A 26,558-nucleotide genomic window follows, 5' to 3' on the forward strand; every position below is an offset into this window, starting at 1 on the left:
CTGACATTCAAAAGTTTTAAAAAAAATTGTGCAAAAATGCTTTAAATTTCGAAGTGTCAAATATCTATGAAAATGCCCAAAATCAAATTTCAAAAAATCTATGAAAATTTCTGAAATTAAAAGAAGAAGAAGAAGCAAATATTTGTAATGTGAAGGAATTTAAAAGTTGATGCAAATTTCTGTTATTTTGAAGTTTAAAAAAAAGTTTATAAGCTGAAATTCCGTTTTTAAGAATTTTCGCACATTTCTAGAAAATTCTGTTTCAAAAAAATTATTCGAATTTCTGAAAAATTCTGTTTCAAAAAAATTATTCGAATTTCTGAAATTCTGTTTTAAAAAATTTACTCAAATTTCTGAAATTCTGTTTTGAAAAATTTATTCGAATTTCTGAAATTCTGTTTTAAAAAATTTATTCGAATTTCTGTCCCAAAAAATTTATTCGAATTTCTGAAATTCTGTCCCAAAAAATATATGTGAATTTCTGAAATTCTCTGTTTTAAAATATTTATGCGAATTTCTGAAATTCCGCTTCAAAGGTCTTACACGAATTACAGAAATTCTGTTCCAATTCTATTTTAACTAAAAATTTGCAGATTTCTGAAATTGAGAATTTCCAATCATTTTACCACACAAAAATTCAAATTCCAGGAAAAAATTCCGAAAGATTTAACATCTAACAACCAAAACAATACACACTATTAATAACGAAAGATCAACATTTGGCGAGCTTGGCGGCGAACACGCCTGTCAGTTCTTTTTTTCCCCACGTAAGGTTCAAGGACAAGTTGGCGATCGATTGTGATAACGTCAACGTGCTTTCGGTTTCTTTTCCCAACATAGGCAACCCCAACGTTAAAAAACAAAAAATGTAAATAGGAAAACTAAAACCTGTGTGTTCAGTCGTATTTTCCATTATGCGCCGTTTAACGAAATCAGCTCACAACACGCTTAATAATCGTGCGGGGAAGGTCGAGCCCCTCTCTCCTCATATTCGATATTATTGGTTGTTGGGACTCAGAAATGTCAGCCAAGATCCACAATGACAAACGGATATTGTCGTTTTGGATCTTGTTGATCACTGCGTCGGTCATGCAGCGACGGTGCCGTGGACGGCAGCCTGGAGATGACCTCAGCGATATCACGTGGGCCCATGCCGTCAACAGTCGCGCTGAACTCGAAGATGCCTTGAGTGGTAAGGATATTTCTATTTTTTTTATTTTTATTATTATGTAATTAAATGCGGCTTCAAACTCTTTGGAGGTGACAATTTTTTGAAATTATGATAAAATTTCGGGCCCTTTTCGTCATGGCCATTTCCGCCTCTGCAGAGGCGGATATTTATGGCTTCACCACCCTTTCTCCTGTTCTAGTCAGATTTTCGGTTCAAGTATTACGTAAGCAAATTTTTAGCCAAAGTTTGACCTCCCCCCTCCCCTGTCAGCAAAACTCTGACCCTTCCCAGCAAAATTTCGTCATCAGCTCTGTCCCTCTGAATCCTAACGCATATTGTTGGGATCTGAGACGTATACGGAAGGGGGGGGGGGCTCGTGCCCCCCTCCCAGGATCAAAGCATTATTTTTTTAATCCAAAAAAGTATTTTTTTAAATTTGAAATTTCGGGAGACAATACCTTTTTATATATTATTATAATAAATTTCTGTTAATTTCAATGTTATTTGAAGGCTATGAACTCAAAATTTATCTTGAATAAATTCATTGCGACCCAACCTCTAAGCCATATAATGATAAATCGCATAAAGGCCCTTGGGCCGCGGGCTAAATATAGCCCTGGGGGGTCATATGATGCGGCCCGCACTCCTTAAACCTAATTTTGTGAAAATGAACTGAGCGGCACATTTACAGATCGCCAAAGTGTCCCGTGGTACAATTCCAGAACATTTAAGCGGCCCGTGGCTCATTTTCAGATCACTTAAATGACCCGGGAGACACAGTTCCAGAATCCTTAAGTGATCCGTGACACATTTAGAGATCCCTTGAGTCACATGGGACGTAGTTTTAGAGCACTTAAGTGGCCCCAGTGCGGTTCTACATCACTCAAGTTACCCGCGGCACATTCTCAGATTATTTAAGTGATCCGCGGCATATAATTGCGGATCACTTGAGTTATGCGTGGCACTGTTCCAGAGCACTTACGCGGCCCGGACACATTTCTAGATCACTTGGATCCGCGAAACATTTAGAAATCCCTAAAGTGGCTCTGTAGGACACTTATCAATACGGGGGGGGGGGAAGAGAATATTACTTCAAGTGCCCACAAACTATCGAAAGGTTTTTCTAGTTTTTGGCGCAGCAGCGAGTAAGATGTCATTAAAAATATTTCATATTTTCATAAAGGATGGTTGATGACGTAAGCATTATCCAAACCTCCCCCTTGTCATCAAAAGTCACCAAATCGGAAACCTCTTCCCCCCCATCGATGATGACGTAATACTTGAACGGCCCCTTTGACAAATTTTTACCACCCTGAGCAACAGACCGCTTAGCTCCCACCCGTCTTCAATCTTTTGGTCACTCACATGCTTGAACATTTTCTTGGTCACTCTGAACCACTGACTGACCTGGTCCCTCGCTCTCTGAGTCAGTCTTTTCATAATCACTCATTCACATGCTTGCAAAAACTCCAGCAGGTCGCTCACTGGCCTGGTTCCTTGCTCTCTTGGTAACTTGTTTGGTCAGTCACTGAGCTGGTTTGTTGCTCTATCAATCCACCAATTTAAAATTCGATAATTTTATATAAAAGGTGCTCAGTATTTTATATATGTTCCTCTGTCTATACATTTTTCTGTCCTTTTCTGATTTAATTAAAGTTTTATCCTTCCGTCCGTCGAAGTATAAAGCATGTTATTTGTGGAACTTTGGTCGCTCGTTGGTCGATTAGGAAGCCTTTCTCTCTCTTTGACAGGAACGTTTTGTATTTGGGGCAAATGCACTCTTCGATGTTCTTACAATTGCAGGATGAAATAAATGTCAATCAATAATTTACGGCGAAACTCTTCTAATTGATTCTTCTGTATTTTAGGGTGTGATTTTAAAAGATTTTTGTATTTCATGCATGATACGCCTTCAACATCGCTTTCACTCGCTTATGTTGGACAGAAGGAATAGAAGCTCTTGACCATATTTCTTCAATTTTTGCCCCGTCCTCTAGTTCTTTATACGTGGGCTCTTTATTAGTTTCATTATCACGTTTTATCTTATGACGGTTCCACTCATAGAACTTCATAACATCTTCGTAGGTTGGTAATATATTGCATTTAATGTCACTTGAATCACGAAATAACAGACATTTCCACATTTGAACGAGTATGATCCATGATGAAAATGGCACAAGCACCACAGTGCAGTGGAACATTCGTTAATACGACTCTCATTCATACGACTTTTACTCATTTACTCATTCATTATACATGTTTGGCTTTGGTCGCAGTTCATTCCTATACGTTTTGTTAAAATATTTAATTTATTAGAAGCACAACATCAATTACACGGCGTTTTCATTTCGACTCGAAACTCGGTAAAAACTTTATTTCTGTCAATAGGATTTCAATGTTTTTTGTAGGTAGCAAAAGACATTATCACCAGAAAAGCCATAATTTTTAGTGTGATTTTAAACGGATACATAAACATTCAGCAAGCTGATGACCCCCTTTAAAGTGGGCTCTAAAATGGTTTGTTTATTGTAAGCTTTTGAGAACTGTGGTGAGATTCGATTTGTATTTTATCTCACAGATGGCGGCACTTGTAAAGCCGACGCCATTGGATTGTCGCGCGGGAAATCGCAAGAGAAGCGATCAAACCATCAAGAGCTTAACATGTCGCTCCGTAGATTTTTTTATTTCGTCTTATGTTTCGTGTTGTAAATAAATAATTATTTTAAGAAATTAATCAATTATCCTGAATCCATCATTTTATCCAAATCACGCAACCTCATAACCCAAAGTATGGTGACCGCGGACTTCAAACAAGTTACAGTTTCTTCACTGCAGCACGAGGCAATCTACTGGCATTTCCCGTGAGTGAACTTTCGCTTTCCGAAACTTGACATCACTTTTCCTGGATTTTCATCATGGAAGTAAGTGCCGTTCAGGTACCACTTTTTAACCACCATGATCCAGCGCTGTGGTTTATCATGTATGAAAGCACTTTCGCTCTCGCTGTTCCGAAACCGGTAACCGAATCTGTCACAAAGTACAACTATGTTGTCGCGAATCTGCCTCCGGAAAGTGCGGCTCTTGTCCGGGACATTCTCGTTAATCCGCCGGCCACGGATCCGTATGAAAGGCTGAAATCGGAACTGATTAAACGGTCTAGCGAGTCGTCGTCCACTCAACTTCGAAAGCTCTTAACATGCGGATCATTGGGAGATCGGAAACCATCCGACATTCTCCGCGAATTGCGACGACGAGCGGAATCGCATTCTGTCTCCGACGAATTGCTGATGGAGCTTTTTCTCCAACACCTACCGGCATCAACTCAGTCCATTCTCGCTGCTGTCACTCCACTCGTTCTCGAGAAAGCTGCTGAACTCGCCGACAAAATTCATGAAGTGAACCCTCAGCATGTTGACGCAGTTGAGAAACCGCAACAGCCGGATTCCGTCGCGCAACTTCGGGACGAAGTGGCTCAGTTACGCCGCGAGTTGAAAAACATCCTGCGTTCGCGCAGCAACTCTCGCCAACGTACCTCACGTGCGCGCAGTCCGCATCCACGATCGGAAAACTGCTGGTATCACAAGAAATTCGGCAACAACGCCAAAAAGTGCGTGTCGCCGTGCAAGTTTCAAAAAAACGGGGCGGGCGAGGAGTAATCGCGACATGCTCCTTGCCACAGGCATCTCGTCGCCTTTTTACCATGGACAGAAATTCCAAAATTCGATTCCTGATTGACTCTGGATCCGATGTTTCTATCCTTCCAGCATCACCATCACAACGACGCTGCGACGCCACTATGAAGCTCTCTGCTGCTAATGCTTCATCCATTAGTGTTTATGGTCAAAAGAGGGTGACATTAGATTTCAATCTCCGTCGTAATTTCACTTGGACTTTCCTACTGGCTAATGTTTCCACACCCCTCATTGGGGCAGACTTTCTGTTCAACTTTGATCTTGTTCCGGATCTCCGACGACGATGTTTACTAGATAGGACAACAAAACTCAACGCTGACTGTGATCTTCACATTGCAGAAGTTCACTCAATCAAACTCATCGAAGGTGACACCATCTACCACAGCCTTCTCAGCAAGTTTCCCGACATCATCAAACCACCACAACCAGGACAACCTGTGAAACACTCTGTCGTGCATCATATCGAGACTGTTGGTCCACCTCTGCATGCCAAACCAAGACGTCTAGCTCCTGATCGATTGAAAATCGTGAAGCAAGAATTTCAGCAGATGCTTGACCTTGGCCATTTACGACCATCGAACAGCTGCTACGCATCACCTCTGCACTTGGTCCCAAAAAAGGACAGTGATGAATGGCGTCCAGTTGGTGATTACCGAGCTTTAAATGCACAGACTATGAAGGACCGGTACAGTGTTCCAAATGTTCTGGACTTTACATCTGAATTGCATGGTAGTAAAATCTTTTCTCACGTAGATCTCATCAGGGCCTATCATCAGATTCCTATACATCCTGAAGATGTCCATAAAAGTGCTATTATCACACCATTTGGGTTGTTCGAGAGCACTCGAATGCAATTTGGCCTTTGCAACGCTGCAGCCACTTTCCAAAGGTTTATTGACGAGGTCACTCGAGGACTTCCATTTGTATATGCCTTTGTTGATGACATACTGGTAGCCTCGAAATCACCAGAAGAGCACATCGAACATCTAGGGATGTTATTCGAACGTCTGCAAATATATGGCCTCAGCATCAAGCCCTCTAAATGTGTATTTGGTGGTTCATCAATTGAATTTTTGGGTTACCAAGTTTCTGGATCTGGCATCGAGCCTTTAACAGATCGTGTTGATTGCATCCTGAACTTTCCTAAGCCAAAAACCATCACTCAATTACGACGTTTTCTTGGTCTCTTCAACTTTTATCGTCGTTTTGTGCCCAGAGCTGCACACATCTTAACACCTCTACACAAGTTTTTGGAGGGAATAAAAAACAAAAAGAAATCCAAAAGAGCTACTCAAACCAAGCCAGCTGATATCCTTCAGTGGACTGATCCAGCCGAGCAAGCATTCATCGATGCGAAGCAAGCTTTAGCGGGTGCAACATTACTTCACCATCCAATTCCTGGTGCCAAGCTAAGTCTATGGGTTGACACCAGTGATTTAGCAGTCGGTGGTTCGCTAATGCAATCAAATGGAAAAGGATGGGAACCCATTGCATTCCTGTCCATGAAACTGACAAAGAGTCAACAGAAGTTCTCCACTTACGACCGAGAACTGTTAGCAATGTACACTGCTGTCAAAAGATTCCGGCACATGCTAGACGGCCGTGAGTTCATAATTTTCACCGATCAGAAACCTCTCGTCTTCGCCTTCAAGCAAAATCCTGATAAATGCAGCCCACGTCAATGGCGACACCTCGACTTCATCTCGCAATTCAGCACTGATGTTCGTCATACTAAAGGTGCAGATAATGTGGTAGCTGACGCTCTTTCAAGAATAGAAATCAACTCGATTTCCAAATCACCATTCCTGGATTTTGACCTTTTTGCAACTGCTCAACGAGAGGATCCTGAATTAAAACAGTTACAGCAAGACAACTCTAATTCACTGACTTTCAAGTCAATGCCAAGTCCATTTACCGCAACAGAACTGGTGTGTGATGTGTCTACAGGCTCACCAAGACCATTTGTTCCAGCGAGCTTCCGCAAGACTATTTTTCATCATTTCCACAATCTTGCTCATGCAGGTGTAACATCATCTATTCAGCTAATATCTGCAAGATACGTTTGGCCTAACATGAGAAGGAACATCAAAGATTGGGTAAAGTGTTGCAATGAGTGCCAACGCTCAAAGGTTCATAAGCATACCAAAACACCTTTAGGCACCTTTGCAACACCCGATGCAAGATTTTCTCATATTCATATCGATCTGGTTGGACCTCTGCCTCCTTCAGAAGGAAAGACATACTGCTTAACAGTAATTGATCGCTACACCAGATGGCCGGAAGTCATACCTGTAGCAGACATCACAGCAGACACAGTTTGTCGTGCCTTGTTCGATGGTTGGATTTGCCGTTATGGATGTCCATCAACCATAACAACCGATCAAGGACGGCAGTTCGAATCATCACTCTTCAGAGAACTGATCAACCTGCTTGGCACTAGCAGGATTCGTACCACTGCTTACCATCCACAGGCCAATGGCATGGTCGAACGGTTCCACCGTGTCTTAAAAAGCTCATTGAAAGCACATGAGAATCCAAAGTGGACCGTCACATTGCCAGCCATCTTACTTGGTCTCAGGGCAGCCGTCAAGCCGGATATCAAAGCCTCTAGTGCCGAGTTAGTTTTTGGTACATCTTTGAGATTACCTGCAGATCTCTGCACGGATACACCCTGTCAGCTCTCATCAACATACACATACGTACAACAGCTCAGAGAGCGTATGAATAGTATCAAACCATGCAAAACATCAGCTCATGGTCAATCCAAAATTTATGTGCATCCTCAACTGCAAACTTGCTCACATGTGTTTCTTCGAATTGACAAGATCACACCACCTTTGACACAACCATATACTGGACCCCATGAAGTGATTTCTCGTAATGAAAAAAATATCACTTTAAATGTAAATGGGAGAAAGACCTGTGTTTCACTTGACAGAGTGAAACCCGCATTTATCTTTAACGATGTCTGTGTGGAACTTGACAAAAACAAGCTCGAAGAAAAGAAAAATGACACTGTGCCAGTACAACCATATGTCACTAGGTCTGGCAGAAAAGTCAAATTCAGTCCTAGGCTGATAACCGAAATTAATTTTGTTTCGAATTGTGCATCATAATATTTTTTTGCATCTTGTATTTCATGCATCTCATTTATATTATGCATCCGATATATATTTTGTACAGCTTATTGAATTTTCTGCATTTAATTGTACATTTTGCATCATATTTTTTTTTTAAGTGTATACTTATTGCACATGATTTCCTGCATCATTGTATTATGTCTTGCACATCTACTATTCTGCATCTTATGATTAATTTTTTGTATCACATTTTCATTTTGCATCTCATTTATCGTTCTCTCACCATGTTCCTTCACTGGGGGGAAACTCATGTGGTGAGATTCGATTTGTATTTTATCTCACAGATGGCGGCACTTGTAAAGCCGACGCCATTGGATTGTCGCGCGGGAAATCGCAAGAGAAGCGATCAAACCATCAAGAGCTTAACATGTCGCTCCGTAGATTTTTTTATTTCGTCTTATGTTTCGTGTTGTAAATAAATAATTATTTTAAGAAATTAATCAATTATCCTGAATCCATCATTTTATCCAAATCACGCAACCTCATAACCCAAAGAACTATGGAAACGCGGCGAGCCATAAACAAAATAATTTGCATTTTTCGAAAGGCAACCATATTAGATGTACAGACCATACTACTTCTTCGCATGCTACATGTTCCTTCCGAGTTTTTTTCATTGTGTTACTGCTTCGTTTCCTAGCGTTATTCCCGAAGCATTTGCAACTGGTATGCTGGTGAGAAGCATGTACAATATATCAGTTTGTTCTTTCATTTCCAGTAGACAGATAAAGAGAACCGCTCACAACCCCGGACTGATGCAAAGCAACTTACTTTCGTTACTTCAAAAGAGGTAGGGTTGTGTCGGAAAAAGTTAGCAAAGATTGATAGTAGTGGCCCCCTTGTCCCCGGCTCGCAAGTATCACATCACTCGCGTCGTTTTTCCCATGAAGACAGCTATCAAGTCGATGTAACGTACAAGCCATTTGACTAAAAATGGATAGCTAAACTCTAATGACCAGGGAGAAAAATTACAGGCGCGCTCAAGAGTGGCACATAATTGCTGGAGACCGCATTTCCAGTAGAATTTCCTTTGGTTGTGGTATCTTGCTTGCTAACTGGCTGCGTGGAATCGGCTGTTCTTAATTTCTGAAAAAAAGTCAGCTGTATTTCTTTTTTTCTTCATTCCCCTCTCTTCGGATCTGGAGACCACCCAATGCCCGAATTTGAATGGTTTTGTGATACTACTGTTGTTTATCTATTATATTGCTCTAAAATAGAATGTTTTAACTCCGGCATATGACAACCCGGTAACTTCAGATCCTTTCTACTGCCAGGGTCGTTTTCACTTTAATGAGCATAAAAAAAAAATATCAATCAATGGTCATATCCTTCGCCTCGGACATCCTCCATCTGTTCTTTGTCTGACTTCTTATGAGAGCAAAAGACCTATTCCATAGAAGTTGGTCCATGCAAAACTTATATTTTCAGTTGAACTTCCCTTCTTGACCGAAAAAGATCAGTCATAAAAAATCGAACTGGCAAATGGCGAAATCTTTTTGTGTGCGTTTTTTCTTTGACTTCCTTCATATTGGCAGGGTTTGAAGTTGCTTCAGGAAAAGAAGAAAAGGGCTTTGCCTCACCAGTGGTAACTTTTATCTTCACTGGTGGGGCAAATAGAAAGGCACTAGTGGGGCAAAATCCCCTCCAGTTAACATGTAAAAAAAGGCTTGTAGCCAGATTAAGGTATTCTGCAGGTCTATTGCTATACATGACAGATTGTCTTGAATAAAGTGATATTAATATACAATAATGCTATTGACATTTGTATTTAACGATAATTCAAGTTATTCTACAGTTTTATGTTCCCAAAAATGGCTAATTTGGACAAGTGGAAAACACCTCCTGAGTAACGAATCCTCAGAATGACTGCTATCTCCTCCTCTTAACCAGATCATTTTTTAATTATTTCTGCTCTTTTAAACATTTTTCAGAATTTAATTTAACGAAGCAGGGATATTCTTCAACAGCGAGGAATTCAAGAGAAAGAGAAGCATGGAACTTTAGCTCCTGAAAGTTTAGGTTCCATTAAAAAAAAAGTTATGATTCTGGTTACATAACTAAAGGTTTTATTTTTGACGTATCTCGGGACACTTTTAAATACATTTTCTGCAGGGTTTGAAAAAATTGGAGAAAAAAAATTCAGGCATCATCCTGATTTCTCTTAATTTTCATTATCCAAATTCATTTATTTTACCACAATCTTCTTACTACAGTTCTGCATGCAGCTCAAGGTTGAGATACAATTATGCAGAAGTGGGTGTGCTTGTGTGTGAACAATTGTTTCCTCATTGCATCGTCAGTTTTATCGATCAAATACATAGTTAAAATGCACCAAAAATGTATATTTAGACATAATATATAAGATATGCGTACTGTACATCCTTTATGTGCACAACTTTTAACCGAACGATCGCGATATCTTGGGTTCTAAAAGTTTTAGAATGAAGCGGTTTTCACCAAACATTATGATTTGTGATTTTCTACCCGACTATGTGCAATTCGTTTTGATGAGGGGTTAGCTACATATTTATTATTGTTCAAACTTCATAATCTTCAATATAAACCTTTATTGTTTTCCATCTTATTTGATCTATCGCATTGAATTTACCCTAAAAATAAAATTTCATCCCTGTAAGTATAAAAATGGGAGAGATATGAGTGAAAATGTGTTTGGGGACACTAAACATTGAGAAACTGAATTTGAAGGTTGATTGCAGTGGAAGAAACACACACCAAACAAGTTTCGAACGATAAATACTCCATATGATACGCGAGTGTTTGGATTTGGTGCTGTTGAAAAATGAATAGTTTTTACTTTATGGAGGTGAAAAACAAACTTTTTTTTATTACTCTTTATTTTAGTGACTTTATATCAGTGATTGAAAAAATATTTAAACCATAATTATTTCAAACGATGTGTCACAAAGCAATTGTTTGTGACAATTTCATCAATTTAGAAAAAAATACAAGAATTTTCCGTCAAACATTGCACTGCTGTATATTATAATTTTGTTTCATTTTTTGCAATTCCCCCAATTTTTAATAATGCTAAAAAAATACAGATGAAACGAAATGCCGTGGTTGTAGCAGAAACGACTCCACCAATAGCAACTACCCTAAACTTGGCGCATACTAAGATGATTTAGGCTATTGGGAGAACCGTGATTTATTGATTATCTCCATAAATATTAACATCAATCTGGTATTAATTTTCTTTGCACATGGCTAAGGAATGGAACGAATTTCTGAAATAGTGAAAAATTGCAAAATTTCGTTGTTTATTTGTTTACTCGAAGACTTAAAAAAAAATGTTTGAAAAATTGGATTGATGACTTATTTATCGTATGTATCACCGTATACTTAAAACAATAATTGCCTATTTCAGTAAAGTTATGAGCTTCATATTTAAACATTTTCGCATGATTTGTCACGAGAATTTTTCAATGAGTTCCAAATTTATATCTGGTATATGGTCCCTAAAAGTTGTCATTTTCATATAATCGCTCATATCTTGCGAAATAGAGGTTGGATTGGAATGGAAATTGATTCTGGTGGGTTTTCGATTATGCTGATCCGAATGAAATAAAAATTAATGTATGATTATATTCATAAATTTTCAATATATGTTTTAATAATTCATGACTCATATTTTAAAAACAGCCAAATTTAAAATGAGTAATAAAATTGTTTGGCTCGTTAGAATAAAAAGTAATGAGATTCCTATATTATTTTGGCAATTATGCTCAAACATAAGATGTTTCTGTTTAACATCACGAAACTCGTTTTTCAATAATTTATATTTAATAAATTAATGAAATTTGGTATTTCGGCATTTTTTGAGATACTGAATCCAAACGTGAAGAAAAAATTGGGTTACCATTGAACTTTCAAAAGTTGGATCTAGTTTTAACATCTAGATGACCCCTTAAGAAAAAATGAACTTGATAATAATAATAATATTTATTGTTTAGGGCCAATTGCCCCGTTACAAGGAGAAAGAAAATATAAATATATATGCAAACAAAAAGAGGGAGTAAAAACGGAAAAAAAATAAAATAAATAAATATAAATAAAAAAAATAATAAACATGTGAGAAGCGTGCATGGTTAAACATTCGACTAAATTAAAAGAGGTATATCTATATATATAAAATTGATTTTCTGTGTGTGTGTGTATGTTCTCTATACAAATCTACAATTTTAGATCGATCGTCGCCAAATTTTGCATATATACCAAATGGGACCCGACTTGAACGATAGGCTACTTTAAAATTTCGTCAGCCCAGGGCAAATGCCCCAAACGGGCAAAAAAACTGTCCGGCAACAATGGTTTTTGGGCCTCAACAATCACTTTCCGAACGTTTACTTTGGTTACCGTGGTTCCCTAGCAATGCGTTTCAGACGTGTATATGCCTTTACAACGGTTTGTCACTTCTTTAATCCTGTTAGTATATGTATAATAGTTTATGCCTTTATAATGGTTTGCCACATTTTCAATATACTCTCAGTAATGAGGCTTTTTGAATAGACGTCATAATCATCATCAGCATCGCTTTGAGAGTCTGGAAAAGGGTGATCCTCATAGAAATCAGTGCTAAAATTGTCGATTTTACTGTAGAAATGCGGAAATTAGTGGGATTTTCCGCTCCATCAATAATTTTAAAAATTGTATTGAATTCTCGATTTTTGAAATATTCAGTTCGCTTAGAGAGATATACGAAGCCCAGGAGATTAAATATGAAGCCAAACCTATACTTTTGAGTTGGATATTCGAGCAATATCATTGATTTCATTTATATCTTCTCAAGTATGAAAATTAATGTCTCCATATTGTCTCTTTTGATATTTATTTGCATAAATTCATGTGGGTTAGGATATTTTAAAATTAGTTATGAGGCCGTGAAAAGTGCATCGAAAAAAATCCACAGCTTTAACCAAGGATTTTTGGAAGCTGGAACAGACAGATGGATAACTTGAAGTTCAGGGGGGGGGGGCGATCGAAATACCTAGCGCCCCTTAAAAAATGAAAAATATATATTCATTTCTACGTTTCTGTGTAAATCTAGATTTGTTTATTTCATGAATCGCGCAGGTCGCCATATTGGTTAACTTGGACACGGTTTGTATGTCCCTCAAGAAAAAGAGAGGGAGATATCACGTGATCCAAAAAAAAGCCTCATTGAAGAAAACCCGGGCAGCGCCGGGTATTATAGCTAGTACATATATATTAAAGATTAAAAGGGGAGGGGGAAACACACTAGTCAGAACTGGAAAGTTGTGCACAAATTAATTCACACACACAGGGCCGCAACTGGGGGGGGGGGGGAGCAGGTCGCCCTCGTGCCCTGGACCGGAAAGGGCGCAGAATGTACTCTCAGATCTCTCCTTCATCACTACAAGGGGGCGCCAAAATGCACACCTGCCCCGGGTGACCAAGCATCCAGTTGCGGCCCCACATATGTATACACAAATACAGACGTATATATTAAACATGTTTAAAAATTGAGATGCAATATAGAGTCGAACAGGAAAATACAAAAAGAATGAAAAAAAAAAAATAGTAATAATAATTAGGGAAAAAAAATGAACAAAAAGCAAACAAATTTATTCAAGGGGGAAAAATTAACAATAGAATGCGGGAAATAAAATAGCAGATAGTGTGTTCATTGCCTTCCTTTTGCCCGGGGATTATTTTTTGTTTTCAGAACATCTATATGTAACAAGGATGACATCACTCTCCGCTATCATACGAAGGTTTTAACAACTGGATGTTGCGAAGAAATATTTTGGAAAGAGAGAAAATTCAACTGCCCCTGCGGGGAATCGAACCCACCGTCCTTTCACTTTCCGGGCGAACGCCCTAGACCACTAGACTACAGAGGCACCGAATCTCTCAATCTTTCCTTGGAGCTCGTGTACACTGAAAGGGACCGTACATGGACGGCCGGACCAGACTCAGGCCAAGCTCACAACTGCTGACGCTGCCACCAGATGGCGACTTACACAAGTAAGTCGTGTCACGAGCTCCAAGGAAAGATTGAGAGATTCGGTGCCTCTGTAGTCTAGTGGTCTAGGGCGTTCACCTGGAAAGTGAAAGAACGTGGGTTCGATTCCCCGCAGGGGCAGTTGAATTTTCTCTCTTTCCAAAATATATCTTTGCAACATCCAGTTGTTAAAACCTTCGTACATCTATATGTCCTCGCTCTCTGCTAAAATGAAATTTCTTAGTTTTAGGATAGACAGGAGAAAGTTGTGTCTGTATGTTAGAAAGGAATGTATATCATTATCGATCAGGATATTAGAAAAATATTTTTTCCTGTAGTACTTATAAGTCGGACATTCCAAAATTACATGAGACCATGTTTCTAATTTTTTCAAATTGCAGAAATTACAATCTCTGTCAGAAGATATTTTGAGAATTTTGCCTTGTATAAATATAGAATTTTGCAACGTTCTTAATTGAAAGAGGACCCTTTTAATCGACAAATCAATTTTCGAGAGTACATAATCTTCCGCAAAGATATGAGTTTTAATAAGCCTGTAGTGTGAATTTCTTATGCTATTTTCCATTGCGCTCATATCCTTTTGAATATTTTGGTCAATATAAACCTGCAAAATCTGGGGCAGATATTTTGCAGCTATGGTAGGGTCCTGCAAAAACCAGACGAAGGCAAATCCGGAGTTTTCCAAGAGAAGTTTGAGATCTGAGGCCCAGTTAAAATTATTTTCTATAATTGAGTTACTAAAAAAATGCAGATAAGAGATCTTACAAAATCTAGATTCAGGCATTTTAAAAATGCGTATCCAGTATTTAATTATCAATTTCATGAACGTCACAGATAAGGCAGTGTAACCGAGTTCTAATCTTATCATATAACCTGGTGTGTATTTGGAGAGATTGAATAATTTTTTTACAAAAATGCAAAAACATTGCTCTAGAGGATTGAGATAATGGATTGACCAGATGGGAGAACCATAAGAAAAAACTGAGGTTACCATACTATTAAATAGTTTAAACCAACCAAACGGGGAGTTAATTTTAGCTCCTGAAAGTAAGGGCCACAGTGCGTTCATTGCAGATGTACCCTTGGCAAAGAAGTAATTTTTTGCTACAAAAAAAAGAACCAGAAGAGGAAAAGGGGATTCCAAGATAGGTGTAAGAACCAACTGTATCCAGTTTTTTATTTTGATAAAAGAAGACATCATGCTTAGAGCATTTTCCGCCTTTACGGAAAACCATAACTTTTGTTTTATTGACATTGACTGTGAGTTTGAAGTCATTGCTGAATTTTTCGAGGATATAAATTTTTTTTCTTAAATTTACTGGTGAATCCGCCAAAATTACTGCGTCATCTGCGTATAGTAGAATGTTAAGTGGCGTGCCGTTAGGAAATGCTAAATCCGAGATTCCAGCTGAATTCAAACGGGTAATAAGAGTGTTCAAAAAAAGTGAAAAAAGTACAGGGCTCAAAACCTCTCCCTGAAGTACACCTGTGTTAACCTCAAACGCTTGTGTTAAGCCTTCTGAGCATCGAACTCTGGCGGAGGCCTTTTTATAGAGATCCGCCAGAATCAATACAAATTTTTCACTCAAATTAAGTTCTCGGAGTACTAACCACAAAATTTGATGGTTAACTGAGTCAAAAGCACTCTTGAAATCAACGAAAGCAGCGTAAAGCTTTCCTCTTTTTCGCTTATGTTTATGCTGCACAAAATAGTTTAGAACAAATGCCTGATCTATGCAACCATAGCCCTTTCTAAAACCAGCCTGTTCTTCCAAAAGGACATTGTGTACACTTAACCAGCTTAAGAGTCTTGAGTTTAAAATTGATGTAAAAAGTTTGGCGACCACGGGTATTAACGAGATTGGCCTGTAATTCGAGGAGCTGTTAAGATCACCTTTTTTGTATATTGGGAAAATAACTATTTCAATCCAGGAGTCAGGTATATTGCTTGCACTGTAAATTTTATTGAATATATTAGTAACAGTCAAAAGAGAGGATTCTTTGAGGTACTTGAAAAACTCTGGTTTTAAACAGTCCCAGCCAGAAAAAAAAAGAAAAAAGAACTTAACACACTTATGGAATATCTTAAACGAAGAAGAATGCTACTTTTTTTTTTTACAATAAATAGAACCCAAGATATTGCCATCGTTCGTTTAAAAGTTGTGCGTACTGTACATATCTGTTTAAATTAGATATTTTGAGGTTGTGTTTTTAAAAGGAAATTCAATTTTTCCCATTTTGCTCAAAAGACCCGGGTTTTCCCCCCCAAAAAACTGGGTTTTTTACAACCCTGATTGATACACATAGGTATAGAACAAGTCCTATTTTAATAAATAACAGAGATATTCACTTTAAAAATACTTTAGACGACTCTCTTGTAAAATTTTCCTTTTGGCACATGGTGCCAATCATCTCCGATAAACAGAAATAACTCAAACTGCAAATGTAAAATGTAAATTGTTCACCTGTCGGGTTTGTTACTCATCTGAAAAGCAAGTAATATACGACAATATAAAGATTGCAGAGAAAGCACGATTTAATTGTTGTCCGTGTTTTAAGACCAGGATGTGAATCAGCTTCATATGGTTTTGCATCCAAAATGAAACTAAAATACAATAAATATTCTTTTTTACTTTAATTTCTTAAACGAGCATGAGCTCAGACTTTTTTCGATGCATCGCGCGTATAAAAAAATATGAGTCTTACCCCCTATTGAATACTAATAAGTATAACAGATGATTCCAAATCACTTAAGATTGAATTGTAGCGATTGTTCATAAATTATCATTAAAGAAAAATCTCATAAAATGTATGAACTCATCAGAAATGAGTAGCTATATTTGATATTTACTTTGTTTTCGTCAGGAAAGTGTAGAATGAAGAGGAAGTTTTTTCCGTTTTTTTGTTGGTAATCCCTGCGTTTATAATCGAATGTAGTTTTGTGATATTGTATACAATTAATAAAAATGTGGGTTCTGCCAAGCTCCACATTTGCCTCCCTTTTTTCAGGAAAACGTCACATGGAGGAGAGCCGCCTTTCTCATATGGCGGGCGTCGTTAAAATCAATAGAATTTTATTTTGTTTTATCACGCAACCCAGTAGGCAGATTGCACTTACACTTGAATGTTCTGTCTTTTTACCTTCAGAGAGCCGAAATTGAGCTATTGAAATGTGGTCAGCTAGGAAGGGTGCAGCAGCCTCCAGTCATGGAAAGGGAACCCCTTTCTTTTTTTTTTTCTTCCTGACCACTGTACCAACACCCTCCATAGATAGCTCTCCAAGGAAGATACCCCCTTCTTTAGGGGATGTCCGCTGAACTCTTGTCTTTTTTTCAACACCTTCAGTAATTTGAAATGAGTGCTGCTTTGTTTCGCTGGACGCCTACTCAACCTCCCACCTCTACTTGTGACAATACTATTTGGGAAGGCGGCACTATGTAAGGTCAGACTATCATATACATATTTCTCTACTTTAACGGCAGTCTGTGTGGAAAAATACAAAAAAATAAACAATATGGTTTAATAATTATATATTTACGATAGAAATGACACATGACACGTTTACGAAACGTGAATTAAAAAAGAACTTTATTTCCCCTCTTTCTATACTCCAAAATTCGCCGCCCCTTCGAATTTTCCGCCCTGGGCTCCCACTCGTCCAATTATTGAAAGAAAAAGAATTCATCATTGTTTAATTTTTTCCCCTGTATTTTTGATGATCCAAAGTTCATACGCTGATTAAAATCTAGAGGTTTTTTTTCAGAAAGCATCCCCATTAAATTTTTCATATGGAACATAATTTCTCATCTGTTTTTCAAATTTTTGGTTCTATTTCTAATGTCTCTTCCTATGGCTAGTGTTATGTTGGAACAGTATACTAGTTATACTGTGCAATTTCATTGTGCATTTGAATATTACACCGCACTGTATATATTTTGTATAACTGCAAAATGTGGGTAACTATATGTGTACTTCTGGATGCTCAATATGAGTATGCATTTATTTAGCATTTCGATTATACCTCTTGATGATATATAATTCAGGGCTCCCACTCATCCTACTTTTTGGTAAAATGTCCTACTTTTGTTCTACTTTTTATACTCTTTTACCAAATCCTATCGACAAAATTTGTGTAATTGATTTTAATTGAGCACGGAATCATTGATATATTGCCAAATATTACAAATGTTGGAGATTGCAATTAATGATTCTGCCAAAGCAGAAAATGTATCGTGTTTAAGGTTATTTGGGTGTGGGGTGTATGTGGACCTTAATTTATTAATTCTTCATTTGCTTAGTTTGAGGGTTCAACAATTATAGTAGTCATTAAAAACTTCTGTCTGGATGGAAAAAATAATTTTGCATTTATTATTTCATGGTCTTGGACAGTAACTAACATTCATCATTCAAAATTATGGTGCAAGTAGGTGAAACAACAGTCTGCATTACAAAGCAGTGGGATACATAGGCCTATTCTAGGTTTGGTGAATCTGATGCTACCAAATAGCATTCAGTTATCTTCTGTATTTTTAAGGCATGAACAATATTTACAATGCTCAGCAGAGACCTAGAAATGAAAACTCTTCATTTGTCAAAAGCGATTACACTAGCATTGAACAGTAAAATGTAAATAAATCCCTTTTAAAAAAGGATGAACAACGCAGTAAAACTATCTGGTTCGCCTTGCCCTTATTTACATCGGATCTGGTAATTTACACATTTTGCACACTGTGCTTTTGAAAGTGGTCTCGAAGGAGCGTCATTCTTAAAAGACGTACGTCTTCAAAATTTGCTGTGCATTGTCGAAGAGTTGACAATATATATGAGGAGAGACAGAAAAGAATTATCTGTGTGGTTGCTAATACACAGTTTTGGCCAAAAATTGGTTTTGTAATCAAGTCATTTCGCTTTGGCTTGAGTCGATCTTATAGGATACTGAAATAGTGCTATGAAAAAAGAAGTTTAATTAAAAAAAAAAAAATTTTTAGGGATTTTTTTTCCATTATGCTATGATTGTTGTCTAAGGGAGTTACCCCCCTCCCCCCGTTCTACTTTTTAGTCCTGCGTTTTCCTACTTTTTCTAATTTTTTGAGTGGGAGCCCTGTGGTTCGCTTAGTCCCCTTGTAATACACTACTGCCAATACAATCATTCCACATAAGCTTCAGTTTTTTTAAACCGAAGCCCCATTAGAGATTGCATGTTAAATTTCCTGTAGCAAATGGTAAAAAAAATTTCTTCATCCATAACTACTACCAGCAACAGCACAAGACTAACAAAGACTTCTGCAAAACGAATTTTATATAGTGTGATAAGGTTCATTTCTTTTAAAAAATAAATTTCATAAAAAAATTTGAACACAAAATTTATAAAAGATATTTGCCAAGTTTTATAAAATAAATTTTAACAAACTTTATAGTATAATACCGGCCTAAGGCCAGGATTACACTATAAAAGTTTGATAAAAGTACTTTTATAAAACTTGAAAAATACAACCAATGAACTGATCGGTTGCATTAGCTCGAATGTAACCGATCAGCTTATTCGTTATATTTTTCAAATTTTATACAAGTACTTTTACAAAACTTTTATAAAACTTGAAAAATTATTGGGCTAGCCAATAAGCCTCATAGGTTACATTCGGACGAATGCAACCGATAATCTTACTGGTTAAATTTTCCGAATTTTATAAAAGAACTTTTAGAAAATTTTTTAGTGTAATCTTGGCCTAAAACCCGCATTACTCGAAAGTATTAGAAAAATTCTTTTATAAAACTTGAAAAATGCAACCAATAAGCGTATTGGTTACATTTGAGTGAATGTTAACCAATGGGCTTATTGGTTGTTTTTTCAAGTTTGTAAAAGATATTTTGTCAAACTTTTATAGTGTAATCTCGGCCTAAGACACTTCGAAAAATCCCTGTCAGGTTCATCGAAGGCCATAAATCCAGTTTCCCGTTCCCTTTGACGTGACGTCTGGTAGTTGAAAAAACGGCACAAAGACAGCTATAGGCCGCTACACACTATTACTACACATCATGTCAGAGTAGTGTGTAGCGGCTCGTTAATCCTTTAAGGTATCCGACTACGTTGAAAACGTCATTTATTTTTTATAAAAGCCCTATTTGTTGTGATTCCAAAACGGGCCTTGTTTTGTTTATATGATGCTTAGAATGAAAGTTACGTTCACTTTAGACCGATTTCACACACAGACCGATTTCTTTACTATCTGTCTTCTCAAAGATCATAGAAAAAATAATTAAATTTCTTGACAGCATTAATTTTTTTAGTGAGAACCAATTTGGATTCAGAAAGGCAAAAAGTACAGAGGACGCTCTTGTTAATTTTCTTTCAAATGTGTATATAGCAGATAACAATAATTGTAAAGTTGCGTCATTATTTTTAGATATCAGCAAAGCTTTTGATACCGTGAATCATAGTATTCTTCTAACCAAACTAGAATATGCAGGAATTTGGGGTTTGCCACTTAAAGTTTTCAAAACATATCTTACGAACAGAGTTCAAAGTGTGAAAGTAAATTCCGTTTTGAGTTCTAAAAGACAAATTACATCTGGTGTACCTCAAGGATCAGTACTTGGACCTATTTTATTCCTAATATATATAAATGACCTGTATAACTTTAATTTGAAAGGAAAAATCACTGCTTTTGCTGATGATTTAGCTCTTTGTTACTCTGAAAGCTCTTCAATTAACTTGAGGAATAACATGCAAAATGATCTTAACTCAATAAATATCTGGTTTAGAAATAATAATTAAATATAGATAAAAGTAAATATATGTGATTTGGTTCTGGTACTTTCGATGATTTTGGTGTCCTAAAATATCATAGTATGACAGATGGCTGTATCTGGGATTGTATGTGCACAGTTGTAAATAGAGTAGACACCTTTAAGTATTTAGGGATTTTTTTTAGATTCAAAACTATCCTGGAAAACACATATTAATTATTTGAGTGTAGAATTAAATCGGAACATTAGGAAATTTTATTTTATCAGGAATAAATGTTCCCAATCCATTTTAAAACTTCTTTATTTTGCGTTAGTAGAATCTAGATTGAGTTACGGCATTACATGTTGGGGTGGGACATACTTCAGCAATCTTTCTTCACTTTTTGTCACACAGAAGTCCTTCATCCGTATCATTCTGAGTAAAAATAGACTCACGCATACATTTCCACTTTTCAATCAATTAAAGCTACTCCCTCTGCAACATCTGTACGTTTATAAAAGTTTAAAAATGTTTTATAAAAGAAGTGGCCATCTCAATCTGAAATTACATAAGTCTGGAATGAAATTCAGACGTCATACTATACAGGTACCAAGGCCAAATAAAACTCGTTTCCAAAAATTTTTCCTTTATTTAGCTCCCAAAATATTTAATTTACTTCCTCAGTTAATAACAGAACAATCTTCATGTACATCATCTTTTGTCAATTTAAAGTCTTGGTTGTTAACTCAAGAAGATTTGAATTATCTGTTTGATATTGTAATGTAATCTTCTTTTATCTTGCATACGCTGCTAAATGCCAAAATTTTTTGTTTATCAATTCCATTCCTGTTGCCACTTATTTCTTGGTGTTATATATGTATATGTGTGTTTTTTTTTCTTTCTTTTTTTCTCTCGTTATTATTTATGCCGACAGATATGTATCGGATATTGTTTTGTGGGCTCACAAGCTTGCTTAGCCCCTAAATGTTTTGTAACTGTGTTTAAAAATCTTAAATAAAGGAAATTTGAAATTTAGTGTTGCGTTTTTACATACAAGTAATACGCGAATAAAGACTTTAAACGCGTTTTACGAAGAATGCTATTTTTGACATTTTACTTGACCTTGTGACATGATTTGTAAAAATTTATGCATTGCATCCTTACGAAATTTTAATGTGATATTTTGCTATATATTGTTGAGGTTATGAACCAAAATCTAAGGTCTATCACATACATCTTTTGAATTACAGTGTTTTATAGACAAAATGTAGGATGAAATTTCAAAAAATTCACACGTACTTAAACATATATTTTGGTGTAACTTATGAACATATCATGCAATCCTTTAAATTTTGGTTCGTAACCTGCAACATTACTAGCTAAATGCACTGTGAAAATCACAAAGCATTTCATTAATATAATTTTTTGCAATCGTGTTTCGAATATCACATGAATTTTGCCTAAAATTTGACATAAAAACGACTTTTTCAAAGAAAATATAATAGACCAAAATTTGTCACTGTTTTGACCATTTCGAGACACATTCTATCAAAAAATGTATTTAAAGTTCACTCCAGAACCATTTTAAACCAAAGTGACAAGAAAGGTAGTCGTACACCTTAAGTATAGTTCGTGTTAATCCTTTAAGCTCGAACGATCGGGCAGGTGAAATACTTAACAAACATTCATGTTTTCGAAAGTTTCCTGATCTTGAAGGGTTAAGACGGCTTGAAAAATACCTAGCAGGCTCATCGAGGCTATAAAAACCAGTGTTCTGGTTAATATGACATCTATAGGCGACTATGTGACGTTAATGTGACGACTATAAAAGTTAATGTTATGTAGTGTGGCTCGGCCTTAATCGTCACATTAACGTGACGTGGTCCGACGTTACATCAGCATAGCGTGTATGTACCTTAACTTTATTGATACGTGACGAGAAAGGAAACATTTTTTTGTGTCCAATTTTTATCAGATAAAATTTTCTTATCTTGCGAAAATATAGCGATACAGGGTTTCATACGTTTTCACACAGATAAGCAGACGATTAGGGCGTAATTCATGCATGGTTAACAGAAAAGTTTGTAAAGCGCAGTGAACTTCCTGATTTCTGGTTTTTGACATCACAAGCGTTCTGATGCCCCGAACATCTAAGATGGTTGAACAACTTTTTTGTCCTGTCGAAGGAAGCGTGCGATGTTCCGCTATGATAACTGGAAGTTTTACCATTTCTTGGACACTTCCAGACCTTTTCCAGATCAAGAGTGGTTCCGGACATTCCAGAAGAAGCCCGACTTTCCATCCTCAAACCATCTTTAATACGCACTGGTACGCGAAAATATATCCACACGGATTATTAGATGAGCGTGATGATTTCGTGTCGTGTTTTCTCCTATGTAACGGTGCTCCCGAGGATGGTGTAACAGCCACGTATTCAATAAGCTTTCGCAGGACTGACGGAAAATCGATTTGGAAGGGCGAAAAGCAAACCGAAGTGTTTCACGCGAACAAAGAAGGCGGTCGGTCTGAAACTGTAAAACGGGAAGATCTACAAAGCGAGTTATCCGACAACACACTGGTTGTAGGCATCGAACTGATCTTCTCTATGCCTACGGTTGTGGTCGGTAAGAACATCACCTTTTTCTCTGGAAGGAGTCCTTTTGTGAAGTTGGTCGAAGATTTGAAGTCAGCCGACGAAGACAGTTTCGACATGATCTTGGCAGTGAAAGGCGTCGACATACCTGTCCACACCATTCTCCTTGGTAAGAGATCCAATGTTTTTTCCGCAATGTTCCGTCACGACACGCTGGAAAAGAAAACGCGTCGAGTGGAGATCGACGACTTCGATCCGGAAGTCGTAAAGTCATTCGTCGAATTCATATACGGTGGCACCGTCAAAGACGTCGACATCAACCTCGCGATCGAGTTACTCAGAGTTGCCGACAAGTACGACGACGATGACTTGAAGCAGTACGCGAGCAATTTTCTAATGTCCCAGCTCAACGATGAGAACGCTCTGAAGATAGTCATCGCCGCTGATGCCACCAATAATTCGATTCTCAAGAAGAGGGCTATCGATCATTTCTGTGGTTCCAGTACAGAGGTCGACGCCGACGAATATTGTTGGTTTATCGAGCGTGCCGACAAGAGCTTACTGGCCGAATTGATAAGCTGTTTCAAATCTCCGGAATGACGTTCTATACTTTCGTGTGGAAAAAGTTCATTGTCATGTCATCATGACGCTATATGGTAAAAAAAAAATGATTCATTGAATTTTTCAAATACGTATGTTAAATATGGGATCCATAATTAACAGTTCATAATATTGTAATTATATGTCAGGTAAATCACAGGCATGTAATCAAGTAAAGATTTTTTTCATGTAATATCAAATACAATGATTTTATAACTCTCAGCCATTTTGTGTGCTGTATTAAAGCAGGGCTTCTTAACGTCTTTCAGCCGCGACCCAAAATAAACAATATGATCAATACCCAAAGGTTAAGTTTCAATTTGAAAATTCTTATGGAATATACAGTGGAACTTTGGTTAATTCGAACTTTTACGAACCCCCTTTAAGTTTTATATATAACTAGCCATAATACCCGGCGCTGCCCGGGTTTTCTTCAATGAGGCTTTTTTGGATCACGTGATATCCCCCTCTCTTTTTCTTGAGGGACATACAAACCGTGTCCAAGTTAACCAATATGGCGACCTGCACGAAATAAACAAATATAGATTTACACAGAAACGTAGAAATGAATATATATTTTTCTTTTTTTAAGGGGCGCTAGGTATTTCGATCCCCCCCCCCCCCTGAACTTCGAGTTATCCATCTGTCTGTTCCAGCTTCCAAAAATCCTTGGTTAAAGCTGTGGATTTTTTTCGATGCACTTTTCACGGCCTCATAACTAATTTTAAAATATCCTAACCCACGTGAATTTATGCAAATAAATATCAAAAGAGTCAATATGGAGACATTAATTTTCATACTTGAGAAGATATAAATGAAATCAATGATATTGCTCGAATATCCAACTCAAAAGTATAGGTTTGGCTAATTACTTCATATTTAATCTTCTGGGCTTCGTATATCTCTAAGCGAACTGAATATTTCAAAAATCGAGAATTCAATACAATTTTTAAAATTATTGATGGGGCGGAAAATCCCACTAATTTCCGCATTTCTACAGTAAAATCGACAATTTTAGCACTGATTTCTATGAGGATCACCCTTTTCCTGACTCTCAAAGCGATGCTGATGATGATTATGACGTCTATTCAAAAAGCCTCATTACTGAGAGTATATTGAAAATGTGGCAAACCATTATAAAGGCATAAACTATTATACATATACTAACAGGATTAAAGAAGTGACAAACCGTTGTAAAGGCATATACACGTCTGAAACGCATTGCTAGGGAATTACGGTAACCAAAGTAAACGTTCGGAAAGTGATTGTTGAGGTCCAAAAACCATTGTTGCCCGACAGTTTTTTGCCCATTTGGGGCACTTGCCCTGCTCTGACGAAATTTTAAAGTAGCCTATCGTTCAAGTCGGGTCCCATTTGGTATATATGCAAAATTTGGCGACGATCGATCTAAAATTGTAGATTTGTATAGAGAACATACACACACACAGAAAATCAATTTTATATATATAGATAGATTTAATGTTAAAATTTCATACAAGATATACGGAAGACTGGATGTTGTGAAGATATTTATTATTTTAGATGTTAATTTTTCAAGGAAGGAAAAAACTCATCTCTGCCTCTACCGGGAGTCGAACCCGGGTCCCTCGATTGCCGGACGAGTGCTCTGACCACTAAGCTACAGAGGAGATAGAGATTTTCCTTCGCTAGAGCGTATATATGCCGAACGGAACCGTGCAATGGACGGTGAAACCGATCAGCTAATAGCTCATGGACGACGAGCCACCAGAGGGCTATATATATGACATGAATGTCGCTCTCCACTTGTTAATACAAGATATACGGAAGACTGGATGTTGTGAAGATATTTATTATTTTAGATGTTAATTTTTCAAGGAAGGAAAAAAAATCTCCTCTGTAGCTTAGTGGTCAGAGCACTCGTCCGGCAATCGAGGGACCCGGGTTCGACTCCCGGTAGAGGCAGAGATGAGTTTTTTCCTTCCTTGAAAAATTAACATCTAAAATAATAAATATCTTCACAACATCCAGTCTTCCGTATATCTTGTATTAACAAGTGGAGAGCGACATTCATGTCATATATATAGCCCTCTGGTGGCTCGTCGTCCATGAGCTATTAGCTGATCGGTTTCACCGTCCATTGCACGGTTCCGTTCGGCATATATACGCTCTAGCGAAGGAAAATCTCTATCTCCTCTGTAGCTTAGTGGTCAGAGCACTCGTCCGGCAATCGAGGGACCCGGGTTCGACTCCCGGTAGAGGCAGAGATGAGTTTTTTCCTTCCTTGAAAAATTAACATCTAAAATAATAAATATCTTCACAACATCCAGTCTTCCGTATATCTTGTATTAACAAGTGGAGAGCGACATTCATGTCATACTTAAAATTTCATGTTTGATTCAAATTTTTTTCGAATGCTTTGGATTATTCGAAGTTGGAGGGGAAAAAAAAGCATTGCTTTCGTATGAGCAAATTTAGTTTGGAAAAATTCTACAAGAATTCAGACTTTGCTTCTCTCAACGAATGTGTTATTCAACATCTTTCGCCACTTTACGATCAAGGGCGTAACATCACGTCCAAACGCCAGTGGGATAAATTCAAACAAGTCTATCTGTTTTCTTTCCTCTCTCTTCTCATCGCCACGAAACTGTT

The 26,558-nt window shown here is 37.3% G+C and overlaps 2 protein-coding genes and 2 non-coding genes across 4 annotated transcripts in view; 3 read left to right on the plus strand and 1 right to left on the minus strand.

Annotated features, from left to right (window-relative positions):
* Nucleotides 1-917: 917 nt before the first annotated feature.
* Nucleotides 918-26,558, plus strand: part of LOC149063606 (menorin-like) — a 49,665-nt gene continuing 24,024 nt past the window's right edge. Inside the window, exon 1 of the mRNA XM_089255827.1 lies at nt 918-1,192. Within this exon, the coding sequence (XP_089111953.1) occupies nt 1,021-1,192 (172 nt within the window). The 5' untranslated portion in view covers nt 918-1,020. The remainder of the gene's footprint in view (nt 1,193-26,558) is intronic.
* Nucleotides 13,811-13,885, minus strand: TRNAS-GGA (transfer RNA serine (anticodon GGA)). The gene has a single exon. It is a non-coding gene; the product is annotated as a tRNA-Ser (tRNA).
* TRNAS-GGA (transfer RNA serine (anticodon GGA)) lies at nt 14,054-14,127 on the plus strand. The gene has a single exon. It is a non-coding gene; the product is annotated as a tRNA-Ser (tRNA).
* Nucleotides 22,776-24,145, plus strand: LOC149063609 (speckle-type POZ protein-like). The gene has a single exon (XM_089255839.1). The coding sequence runs from the start codon at nt 22,872-22,874 to the stop codon at nt 23,925-23,927; it is 1,056 nt and encodes a 351-aa protein (XP_089111965.1). The 5' UTR covers nt 22,776-22,871; the 3' UTR covers nt 23,928-24,145.

Source organism: Pholcus phalangioides, unplaced genomic scaffold (assembly GCF_987345545.1).
Source record: "Pholcus phalangioides strain wild (caught in Gottingen) unplaced genomic scaffold, Ppha-v1.0 ptg000172l_1, whole genome shotgun sequence".
In the NCBI taxonomy this organism is placed as follows: domain Eukaryota; kingdom Metazoa; phylum Arthropoda; class Arachnida; order Araneae; family Pholcidae; genus Pholcus; species Pholcus phalangioides.

Excerpts from the sequence above, each read along its gene's own strand:
- LOC149063609 (XM_089255839.1), top strand. The coding sequence starts at position 22,872 with ATGCCCCGAACATCTAAGATGGTTGAACAACTTTTTTGTCCTGTCGAA.